Genomic DNA, 13,043 nt, shown 5'->3' on the forward strand with positions numbered 1-13,043 from the left:
TGGAGAGCGGGTATTGTTCTGCTGCTCTGGAGAGAAAGGAGATGGCTGGCTTTCTGATTCCCCCCCCCCACAAAGTTTTCATTTGATCACCTCACAGAAAGCATGTCTAAAAGCTCCCAGTGTTCCCTTTTCTCTGCAGTTACTGATGATTTATCAGCACTCAACATGTGATGCTTCTGTAATTCAATTAGTTTCTAATACAGTGTAATTAGTGGCTTAGAGACAGTTAAATATAGTTTACAAAAGATAATATGTGATGTGGAATTGGATAATCTAATTAAGATTATTTATTCACTACTGACCTATTTCTTCTTTTTTAGATTTCTTGTCTGGAGTTTTACGTCTTATGCTCTGGTATATTGTTTTCTATTAGATAAAAATAAATATTTGTGAGGAAGTTTTCTTCACAGGCTCAAATTTTACAGCCAAATGTTTCAATGTCAGCAAAGAACAGAGGGATCTGCATTGCTTGGCTAATTTCCACACTTCATATTAATCGACTGGCTGAAATAGTGTTCACTTAAAGAAAATAACAGTATTTATGGCTATCAGTAAAGTGGGATTTTGGAAAAACACATTGGAAAAGTGATGAAACCAAAATTCCCTGTTATTCTGTCCACTTACTCCCATGAATAAAGAACCAAAGATCCCTGGATGCTGCTGCAAGGCTCAGCAGCACGATTGCCATAAAAGGTAGCTTGAGATCTTAACTGCATGTCTAATAACACTACCAGAAACGGATGAATTTCTTATTCCAGAAAGCAAAGCTGTAATAAAACAGCTTGCACATATAGCTCACATTCACACATGACTTATATTTTTAGATGGCGTGATTGTCAAATAAATGTATGAATTTGTCAGACAGCTTTTAAAACCTGAGCCATTATGTTGGATTTTATGTCTCATATGCTGCATTTAAGATCTAGAATAAGGAAGATGATATATTTGTAGAAGTACATTTTTTTTTCATTCCTGTTGCTTAAAGCTCCAATCTGTAGCTATATAAAGTAGGCAGAAATACATAATGAAAATCACATAGACACACGATTTTCTTCCATCATGGATTTACTAAAAATATTAAAATACTGTACTATATATAGGGGATATACATTACTGGTATATCTATCAGCACCGCACTTTTACTTTTGAGTTCATTTTGATGCTATTATTTTTACCTTTTTTAATGTCCTGTTTTATTGCATTTTAATTAAGTAATAGTTAAATGTCACGCTAATTATTATTTCTACAACGTCGCATAAAGTATCGGGAGGGAGGCGACTCTCTCTCACACACACAGAGGCACACAAATCATTTGAAAGCTTCGAGTGTTACGTGTGTGAGAGGCGACAAAGGGACCAGTACGCGACCAGAAAAGCTCCCAGTATGAAAGGAAAAGTGGGATTGGAGAAGTGACGGTGACGTTATACTGCTGGAAAGAGAGGGAGGGAGGAAAGGGGAAGGCTGGACTCCATTAAGCCGAAGCCTGCGGGAAAACAGTTTGGGATACTTCACTTCTTCAGCGAGTTCTTCGGGGATTTCTTTCTTCTTTTTTATTCCTTTTACAGACTTTCTACATGATTTAAAGACGGGGGACTTATTCTCTACCGTGTAGACGACTGCTTCAGCGTTTTTTCGTCTTTGTGAAGGTGAGTGTTCAGAGTTAAATGCTGACCTCAAAGCTGTGCCCGTTCTCTGCTGTGAAATACATAAAAAGAAAACCTTTTTCTTTTTCCTCCTACAGCCTGTGCTGCGTTCAATAAAACGTTCAATATTAATAACTTTTCCGGCTAATTTAAGAGGCTTGTCTGCTTTTAGAGACACTTTCTTCTGAACTTACCGCTTTACGGACCGACTCGGTGAATGTGCAACACGGGGCCGGGTAGTTTGTTGTACGAGCTCTGCTTACATAATTTCCCCCTCTCTGCCTATTTGTAAGGCTGCTTTTACCGTTATTTTTAACAGGTGAACCGGCACTTTTGTGTAAATAACCGCTGCCAAAGGCCTCTGGTTAACTTGTAGCCTGGGGACTATAGCCTTTGTTCTGTTTTTTATTGATTGGACGGCTGTTTTGATCTGTCGGACACTCTCCGATCAAGGAATGACAAATTGGCTATACTGTAACTTTTTGGCGGTCCTCCAACAGCAGAGCTCGTCTTCTTCCCAGCGAGAGATGTGGCGCGATGGAAAAACGGTTAATTCCGTCCTGCTTCACTTAATCATTCTCCAAGGGTCAAATGTTCACCACAACTGTCAGAACTACAGCTTTGCCATAAGCGTGGAAGTGTTTTCAAGAAGTAATTAAAAAGTGGCTGAATGGGGGTTAACTATTATACCAACATTCAGATGTTTGTGGCAATCGGTAAATTCTTTAATCACAGAAGGTAACACTTCCCACAGTGACCTTGCACACTCCACTGGAAACACTGTATCCTGGATTTCCCCACAATGTGCACCAATTGTATCTCAAAATACCCCCTGTCCCTTGTAAATGCCTGTGTTGTTCACCCTAATGACATGATAATGTCATAATTGAAAGCACAGTAGGTTTGTGCTTTCAAGAAATGAGCAAGTAACATGTTTTTAGTAAACTACTAAAGTAAATGTACCCATGCTAAGGAAATCAGCCTTCTGTTTGAGGCATCTAACAGGCTTCTTACTCAAGGTCTTGAAAGCATGCATTGGGGGTTGCGACACATGCATTTACTTACAGTGGCCAAAATGCTTCTCTTCACATCAGTGTGACAAAGGTTAGATAAGACCTTTGCCCCCCTCTCTCTTTCAGTCCCTCAAACTTTGGCTCTGTTTGGCAGGATGGCGCTGGATGGGATCCGGATGCCCGATGGCTGCTATGCCGACGGGACGTGGGAGTTGAAGATTCATGTCACCGACCTCTACAGGGACGTGTCGCTGAGGGTCACTGGGGAAATCCACATCGGTGGAGTCATGCTCAAACTGGTGGAGAAGTTAGGTATGCGAGTGTGCTGCTTGCTGGAGTGGTTGTGACTATTTTAATCAGCTAATCTAAAGTGTAATAAACAGGCACCGCGTGGTCTTAACACAAGAAAGCAATCCACAGTCAATAAGCAGATACATAATTAGATGTATTCCTGTTGTAATAAACCTTTCCTTGTGTCATCCTGCCACTGGTGAATTTCTGACGTGTGGCTGATTTGTGTTATCTGTTCATGTTTGCTGGGCAGTAAATACTACTTCTCTTCAAATTAGATGTGAGCATCCACACAGAAACACAGCTCTTCTTGTGAAAGCACAAAGTCTATATGGGCAAAGCTTAAAAGTATGGATTTAGGAATCAGAAGGAAAGTCAGAGGAAGGGGATCAGTTTAGAGTCTGGACACAGTTTGCTATTGTTTTTGAAAATAAAGGGCAGCCTGTTGGTTCGCCTGTGCAAATTGCTTAATGAGAACAAAAGTTGCTTGCAACCAGCTCAAACGGGGCTTAATGTTGCTCTTTGTTACCCTGCAGCATATATGGGTCAGTAACCCAAGGTATAAAATGAACAATACACTGTTTCCCTCCCCCCACTCTTTCATGAACTGTTGTCAAGTGCATAACTGCAGCTACACAAGTTTGGGTGAAAGTAAGCATAAGAGTCTTCTGTTCCAGCCACTTGAACACAGCCCTGTTTCATGCAGTCTGCAGAAAGGTCAGTAGCGGTGGTGGTTGCAGTGCCATTTGGGAGTGACAGTTTGTTGTGTGTTGACGACGCTTGAATGCTCAGAATTCCTGCAGCGCTCCAAGGTTTTATTCCCTGCCCATGGTACTGTTTTTAGCTCTCCTGTTAGAGCTCCACATAATTGAGGTCTTTGTTCGCTGTGGTCGACTGTGCGGAGTGGCATCTCTGCTAGGAGAGGGAAGTGTTGCTGACGAGCGTGGGACGAGATGAATTCATTGGTCTTTCTGCTCAAGGCATGGCTTTGTCACTTTCTCTGAGTTAACTTTTCTTCACCTTCTTGGCCATGTAGTGTACTGAAAGCACATCAAACATTTGTTGGTGTTTGTGCGTCATTACGTTTCATACATGGGATATGATAGGTTTATATCGTAACATAAAAGGTGTTTTAGGTTAGACCAGTTTTATTACAGTTAAATCATCATGTATCAGAGGCCGCATCAAGGCTGATTGTCTATCTTTTGTTTTCACCATCTCTAATTTCTGTTTTCCTGTTTGTAAGGATGTTGTCATTGATGACTTATTCTTTTATTCTTCTAATCTCCTAAAGAATCCAGTGACTTGAGGTCTTCACGTCCACAACTGAAAATAGTTTTGATTTGTTAAGCTTGATGTTGGCTGTAAAATAGGAGGAGGTGGGTTCACATATTTGTTTGTGCCTTTGTCACATCCCATCAAACAATAAAAAAGTGCTGTAGCTTCAGCCTTGTTTACATTCATAAAATATATTGGAATCTTTTCCATACTGTCATGTTGCAAGCAACCTTTTTGCAGTTAATTTGGCTTACTCAAGTATACTTCAAGGTAGAGCAGAGCTTGTGTAGTAGCATTAAATTGCTTTCTGATGGTTTGATGTTTTTGTGCTTTCTAACATGTTTATGGAGACTGTTGGGACTTTCTTCTATCCCTAAACACGAGTTTGTTTTCCACTGTAATCATTAACCAATAGACAGTATAAGTTATCCACATGACTGCACTTTGCAGGACAGCATGCACTATTATTGTCACACAGAATTTTGGCTGCTTTGAACACGCACTTCTTATCTTAGTTGAAGTTTTGTTACTGTGTTGGTGTACAATATGAATTGTTTGTTCAAATTACATTCTGAGTTTGGGGGAAATGAAAAGCAAGACGTTTTCAGTAACCTGTTTCCATATCTCGCAGCTCTCGGTAGTGAGAGTGCTGCGTACTAAACACCCTTCAAGTGTTGTCGGGTACTCGCTGTTGGATTTGCTGGTGGCTTGGTCGTAGTGGTTATACATAGATGGCATTTCTCACATGGTGCTTTGAGAAAGAACACAGGTGTAAGAGTGTTTGCAAGCAAGGCCTCTGTCTCACACTCCCTCCTCTTTTCGTATTTTGGTCTTTTGCATTTTAAAATGAAGGAACCACCTTTTGACTCAGTTTTTTCAGCTGCTTTCCACAATGATGATAGCACTGTTTTGTTTGCTGTCAGCACCATTTGTTAATATGTGTGATAGGGTATATTTGCACACACAGTACGTATAATAGTTTTATGAGCGTGTTTGTGTGTGTTGTCTGCCTGTTATGCAAAGAACAACAGGCTATACATTTGTTCCTATTAGTAGTATTTGTCCATGTGTTTCCACATGCGAGTATGGTTGTGTGGGTTGGTGTGTGTGTGTCAACCGCATGCATCCTGCTTTCATCATTCAACCCTTCCTCTGTGCTGCAGGTCTCCCATCCACAGTGCAGGCTCAGATGGCCTTCGATAATGGATTAAATAGACAAATGCCAGGAAGGCACTCCGCTATTGATCACAGCAGCGGACACTGCTTCCATTTCCCTGCAAAACTCCAGGAGAGCAGTATTTAAAGCCAGCTGATTAACCAACCCCTCGTCCCTTGCTCTTATAATCCTTTCATCCTGCCATTGTGCTCAATCATTGGCGCTTTCTCTGACTTTGTTGATGTTTTCTAAAAGTGCTGCACTCCTCTCTAAAAGGCAATTCTGCGCCATTTAGGAGGCAAAACAAGTATTGTACAAACAACATTAGGAAGTTGTGCAGCTTTTAGTTTGGGTAAACTGGGGTAAAGTGCATAATCGATTAATGTTTTAGAAGTGGCAGGCCTATACTCTATACAACTTCCTCTCCCTCGCTTTCTACTCTAATTTCTTCTTCTTTGCAGGAAAAAAATATATAGTTTCATCTTTTTCCCGCAAAAAAGAAGAAATTAGAGTAGAAAGCGAGGGAGAGGAAGTTGTATAGAGTATAGGCCTGAACTGTCTCTCCTGTTGCTGTCTGTCCTCATTGTGACGTTAGCTACGCTGCTAAAATTCCATAAAAGTCTTCGACGAAGCAGGAAATGACTCCAAAGGTTTGGCATGCTGCTCTGGTCGCTGCCGTCATTGCTGGAGTCTTTGCTGCCTGCTTCAACCACCTACTGCTCTGTTTCTGTCTTTTCCTTTCTCCATGTTTCGCTCTGACTTCACCCTCTTTTCTCTGTTCCACTTTTTTCAAATATATTTTGATTATTGTGTCTGAATATTCAAAACCATCCACTTCTCTGGCGTAGCAAGGCTTAATAATCAATAGCAAACACAGAGGTACACAGGTTTGTTCATTTACACTGACTGTTAAGTGTTACAAAAATAGAGCTTGCATATTTTTGAGAGTTAATGTGATTGTTTCCGGTGAGTGACCTGCAGTTTTTGGATCCCTCACCACAAACCCACCACAGAAAACCTTTGCTGCATGTCCTCAATGCATTTGTGATGATCACCATGTTCTTTTTTTGTTAAGTGTTGAATTAGGATTGATTTGCAAGTGACTGTAATGTTTGCATTGAACAAATTTGGTTTTCAAGATAATACTTTATTTGGTCAGCTATTTAACTTTGGTGTCTTTAATAAAACTGATCTTGCCGCTGCTGCAGGTTGTGGTGACCAGAAGGCCCTGGTTTAAGACGGTGGTGTCCAGGTTTCATTGGGAAACAGCTGCCGTTTAGCACAGGATGTTGACCTTCCGCTATGGTTTTTCTTTTTTAAATGCACCTTCTCCTGCCTGTGTGCCTTGCATCCTCGCCTTGGGCTGAGGAGAGAGAGATGGGTCTGCAATATCAGTTATAGCTTTCCCGAGGAGAGCGAACACATCTCTCACATCTTTTACTTTTATTACAGTACACAAAGGACAACACTGATAGGTGGTTATAACCACCTGTGTTCTGTTTTCTATCATCGTGACCCGACACACGGTTTAAACAAATTGCTATACTTAATGAGACTCATTGATTGTGGCTGTGGAGCCTTTCGAAAGGTCTGCCCTCATGAAGTGAGAAATGGCCTGGCAGGCTGTGTGTTCATCTTACTGTCTAATCTCTCTGGCAGGAAGTACTTATCCTAAGTGGTGGTCCTGCCCAGGCTAGAGCTTTCCTGTTTCACCGGTAAGATGCTGTGATTGTGTTGCTCTGTACTTAGACTTGCAAATGTGATCATATGCTGGCCATTGGTCAGTATAATTCTATACATACTCTGTGTTGGCCATATATAGAAGTGTTTGGCAGCCCAATTAGGTCTGCTGAGCTACTTCTTTTTTCTTTTTTCCTTTTAATATTCAGCTGATTATACAGCTGAAGTTGATGCAACCAGAATCTCATGAGTGCTAGGTTCAGAGCTTGAGCTATTAGTGGATTAATAATGATTCATTTAATGCTATCAAGATTATGATTTACCCACTGAAAATGGCTGGTAATCTGATCCCCTTTACAAATGTAGATTTGAAAAGTGCACCATTATCCAGTTGGATTTTAATATCATTGTTTTCCATTGCCTTCTCTCTGTAAGCACTTGTATGAAAGGACTGCTGTTTGTTATGGATGATTTAATTAATTATGTTTGGCATCTGAAACATGCACCGGAACACAATATTATTGGCTCCTCTGCGACACTGATGCCAGGTTGTTGTTTTTTTTGCCCCCCCCCCCCCCGACCTTTCTGTAGTACAAACAGCACAAAGGATCCAGTGGAAGGAAATGTTAGCGCTCCACATTGTTGTTGTAACACCACACACCTGTGTGTCAATGGAGTAAACTGATCTGGAGTTTTTGTTCTGCTTCTCAGCCCACATTCATTCATTTTAAAGCTGTCCCCACCTCTTTTTTTTCCCCTCTGCTCTCCCATTCATAGAGAAAAGTTTTGTTTCAGTGATCAAATCATCTGAAATAAGAGTTTCTTAGCTGCCTCCAGTATTTAGAACTTTCACTTTGGTATGTTTGTTCTCCTGAGAATTTCTCATGATGTTGCAATATAGTTTTTTGCCATCCAAATCACAGGGGCATCAGCGGGCCAGCTTATCACAGTCCTGAAGGCACGTCTGGTAGGTTTCATACATGGAGGACAAATGAGTATTGTGTATCTGTTCCACTGATCTTAGTCCCAGAGTAACTTTGTAATGTCATTATTCCACCGGGTCCCTGAACACTTAATTGCATAAAGCTGTGTTAGGGTGGAGGAGGAGTACCCTCACTGTTTTGCTGTGTTTGGATTATGACACAAATGGATACAAACGATCTGTCTCTAAGGAGTTTTCCTTTAATAGCCCTCTGGCCTTTCCTAATGTATCAAAGCCAGCGCTGTTACACCCTTTTTACTCCTATCAGTAAATTTCATGTTAGGATATCTCATTCAATGTTATAAAAGCCTAGTTCAGCAGCTCTTACACTACCATCTTACGTGTAGGCCTCCATATTGTCTTCTTCATTTATAGTTGAAGCTGCTTGATCTTGTCCTGCAGAGTTGTAAGTTGCTGAGATGAGACTGGGATGTAAAACTGTAAGGCCTTGATTTCACTTCATGTGTCAGCGAGTGCACGAGGGTCTGCTTGGTTTCTGAGTGACCTAAATTTCATCATTAGGCAGTGAGCACGAGGGGTAATATTAAATGGGCTACTTACGTGGCACTTTTCTAAGTGAAATTCACCCATTTACACATACACATTCATGCAAGTGCTTTTTCCCTATATGCCTAAACACTTTTAACCTAAAGCCTAGGTTTTACCGCATTGCAGCGATAGACATCTAGATACACGACAGACGAGTAGCCATTTGGGTAAGCAGGAATTATACTTTCCACATCCGGGAGTCTGCTAGGGTCCACTTTGGTCCCAGTGGCGTAAATTTTGAAATCAACGAGCTGGGGTTTATGCAGACTTTAATGTGACCATGACTCGTTCGCAGAAAATTTACATTACAATGCTCCAACTATGCATTCTCATCAGGTGGAGGACCTCAAGCGTACGTCAAACAAGTATAACAGCAATGACTACTTGATCATTGTTGTTGTTGCATCTGCAGTGGAGTCTAATCTAGGCGTTATATGTCTTTTGATGTACGCTCGAAGACCACTGCCTGGGGCACATGCGTAGTTTGTGTATTCTAATGTAAATTCTACATGGACGAGTTGGTGTGGTCACAGAAAACAGGCAGGCACAAGGACTGTCTGATGACAAAATTTATGTCTCTGGGACCTGAGTCGATCATGAAGATCTTACAGACACAGATAGTATAATTGCTGCTTAACATTCACACACTTTTATTTCATTGGAGGCAATTTGTGGCTCAATATCGCCCAAGGATTCTTCAACTTTAAGGTTGGCGAAGCCAGGTATTGAACCACCATCCTTCCCATCAGTAGACCTGACCGTGATGCCTGCCAATTATATGCGACTCTGGGGTCTTTTCTATAGATTGTGTAATGGTTCACACGCGCTGCAGGCAGTGTACTTCAAAGAAGTACAATAGGAGTAAGTACTTGGGTGTGCTATTCATGTCTATATATAATCAAAGGTTAACTGAAGCAAAAAAACTATCCTGGCTGAAATCGTATCTGAAATCTTATTTGAACTTGTTATTTTCAACTGAAATCATAACAACAGACGCGGCCAGTTTCCTGTTTGCAGGAGAGACCAGCTTGGTCTGGTTTTAGCTGCTGCTGACAAATGCTGGGGCTCATGAATCTGTGGCTGTTTCATTATAAAAGTATTATTACTGTGATGTGTTCACACCCACGACCCTAAGTGGGGTAAGTTTCCATGGATAGATGGAAAGTCCAAAGTGTTCTGCACCAACACTGGTAAAACATGTTAACAGAGACAAGTTACTGTACTGTTCTTTTAGACAGTGTCACTGCCAATTAAACTTTAAGCCAACGATAAAAAAAGAGTTCAGTAAATGTAAACCTTAATAAAGCTAGCAGCCATGAAAATGCAGGGTAGATCTTTTTCCTTCGGTGATTACAGACCAGTTCTTAAAGGCCACTGTTGTGGTCATTTTCCTCCTTTTTAAAGTAAAACTTGTTATTGTCTAGCAATTTTGGTTGAATGAAAGGGTGTTGACCAAACAACCAACCAGATTACCTCTGTACCTTGTACACAAGCGTTCAAGTATATACCAGCCTAATGTGAAAACCCAGAGGGCCTGTTTATGCTTGAAAAGATGTAGTTTGTAGCATGTGATGTAGGTGGGAAGACAAAAGACTAAAGACCTTTAAAGGCGTGGTGAAACCGTCATGAAGATGACGTCAGTAATGGTATAGTTTCGAGTGTTGTTGTGTAAATAGGAGTCTTCTAGGCTGGGTGTGTGTGTTGGGGGGATTTATAAATTCCAAAATACATCAGAATGCACTTAAATGGTTTTTGGGCACTGTGTGTATTGCATATTTCTTTCCTTTGATAAATGGCATGTTTGAGGTATTGGAAGAATTCTGTGTTACGTAACAAAAGAGGCTGAAGTAATCTCAGCTAATTTAACTTAGCCTGTCAATGGAAAGCACTGCAGTTTTAACAGTGTTGCTTTGTGAATAGCAAAGGGATTAACACTGCATGTTTGTCTTATTAACTTTACACTTTTCTTAGTTGTGTATCACATGGAACATGTGCATCGTGTGGCTGTCTTCTGATGTGTAGTGATTAACACTGTTTACAACTCCATACATTGTCTTTAACACCAGCTGCTGAATTCATTGTATCGCTTTGATCTTTAAATACAATCCACCGTGACTTTGTCTAATGCCCTGCATACAGATACTGTCATCACCTCTCTTTTTAACCTGTTGTGCACATGTTGGCTATCTGATGTTGATGCTATCCAGCGTGACCGTACGAGCTACAAAGAACCTAAAAGCCATTTGCTGTAACTCTATTTTAGTGCATTGCAGTTGTTGGCTGTATCTTTGCTTGTCAATACCAACCTTCACCCTGCTTTAGATGTGGAATATATTTAGAAGGGCTTTCTCTTTGTACAGGGGGAGAAAGTGTGTGTGTGTGTGTGTGTGTGTGTGTGTGTGTGTGAGATATAAGGCTGACGAACCTGCTGCACTGTCTTTGTTGTGTATGAAAACAAATTGTCACCCTGCACCACTTCCCCGTGGCGTCAGCCAGAAGTCACCAAGGAAACTGCATGACCGAGCTAATTTTTATCAGCAGCTTAAAAAAAAAAAGATACAATCTTGCACTGCGTGGCTTTGGATATCACTGACAGCTAACAGATTTGTTGTGATAGCCACAATCATTTTGTTCTTTGCTAACACAAGAAATAGTCTAGAGCTGTAACCATGTCTTCTCTTAAATCATCTCCATCAGTGAAGCTAGAAATGAGCCTGGATTTTGCTTTAGGCAACAGCTGACTGTCACTGTGCTGGTTGAAACCCAATAAAGAGAGGGCATGAGTCACTGAGTCCACAGAGACCACATCTAAGAATGACTTGTGTGGTTTTTTTGTTGTTGTTGTTGGCGTCCCGTCTACTGTAGAGCTGCAACAATTAGGTAATAGGTTGTTCATCTAGTGATCAATAGAAAAATAATCAGCTATTTTCAGATCATTTATGTTTTTAAAATTCCGTCCTTTGTGGGCTTTTCCTGCTCTTTTCAGTCTTATTTGTTGGTAGATTGGTTTGTTAATGGAAGAAAATTGGCCGTTTCATCATTTCAGGTTGAGCTTCAAGAAACTGAGAGAGACACTTTGTGACATTTTAAAGACTAGCTGATTAGTTCAGAAAATAAATATAACTGTTAGCTGAAAACATGGTCACATGATTGCAGAACTGCTGGTTGTTTTTTTTGTCGTCATTCTGTACATTTTAGAAATATAGAAGCATTATTCCAATTGAGAATTGGTTTCCATTGATCAGATAAGATTTATTTATGAGCTTATGACATTGTTCTGCAACAGATGCAAACATGAATGTTTTAGTTTTTGGAGGCATGAGGACAATCGAAGATGTTTCTGTATATTTAGTGTTTTTCACAGATAGACCTTCATTTTGAAATTCCTCTTCCTGATGCTTCCTATCACTTGTCCTCTCACATTGTGTCCCTAGACAGAGCTCCTCCCCGTCCTCTGCTCATCCTCTTCCACTCCTCCTTTCCATGACCTTTCTCTCATTCCCTTTTTCTCATGCTTTTCTCTGTTGTCCCGTCCTCTCCCCCTCACAGACGGGCTCTCTACACACAGTCACTTAATATAAACTGCACCGATGCTGACTAAAAGAAAATGGATGAAGAGGCAGGATGTAGAAGGGAGTGGCAGTTCAAGCCCTTTAGAGTACAATTTTAGCATTGTCTGTCTGTTGTCTTTTTTGCTAAATGCCTCCTAAAACAATGGCATTATTAATCCGTCCTCTTCTTTTTCTAAACCAGTAATTCTGGTTGTGGTATCTGGTGCACAAAGCAGAGGAAGTGGTCTTGGTTGAAAGTTGCGGCAGTAAGGGTGACGAATGGGGAAAGAAGTTGGTTGGGCACAATTTATGAATTAATTTCGCTTGTTAAATCATGAACACGCACATAACACAGGGAGCTAATTTAGTTAGTGCATGCATAAGAAGACCACCCTCCCCTAGACTAATACCCACACCTCCTCACACATACTCTGTATCATCTGTCATATCCTGCAGAGGTCATAAAACACGGTTTTCCCATTCTCTTTCCCCTCCTCATGTCATTCAAGCTGTACACATGCGCGCGCGCGCACACACACACACACACACACACACACACACACATCATTCTGTTAAGGCGCTGTGGGTCCACATTTAATGCAGCCAATTACTTAGGCCCCCCATTCCTCTGGCTGCTGTATTACGTCAGGCTTGGCAGACTGCATTTTTAGCTGGTAGATGCCATTGGCCCTCCCTCTATCTGTGGATTGAGTTACCATGTTACAGCTTTAAGAGTCCAATGGAGGCCTGCCCGAGCTGCCCTTATCCAATCACGACACATCGACCCACTGCGTAATGATACAAGCAACGAGACGGTAAAGTCGTGTCCAGGAAGGTTTTGGCATAAGATGGCAACAAAGAAACAGAAGCAGGGGCCGTAGAGAGCTTCTTGAGGGTAGC

At 41.1% G+C, this 13,043-nt stretch overlaps 1 protein-coding gene across 4 annotated transcripts in view; it reads left to right on the forward strand.

Annotated features, from left to right (window-relative positions):
* Window positions 1–1,403: 1,403 nt before the first annotated feature.
* Window positions 1,404–13,043, forward strand: part of fermt2 (FERM domain containing kindlin 2) — a 36,932-nt gene continuing 25,292 nt past the window's right edge. For 2 of the 4 annotated variants that reach the window (XM_080871425.1, XM_080871426.1), the window contains exons 1-2: window positions 1,406–1,646; window positions 2,811–2,968. In XM_080871425.1, the coding sequence (XP_080727551.1) occupies window positions 2,812–2,968 (157 nt within the window). In that variant the 5' untranslated portion in view covers window positions 1,406–1,646; window position 2,811. Of the gene's footprint in view, window positions 1,647–2,810; window positions 2,969–13,043 lie in introns of all 4 variants that reach the window. The other 2 variants (XM_080871424.1, XM_080871427.1) reach the window with 2 other exon arrangements.

This window comes from Rhamphochromis sp. 'chilingali' (genome assembly GCF_963969265.1).
Source record: "Rhamphochromis sp. 'chilingali' genome assembly, chromosome: 21".
Lineage (NCBI taxonomy): Eukaryota > Metazoa > Chordata > Actinopteri > Cichliformes > Cichlidae > Rhamphochromis > Rhamphochromis sp. 'chilingali'.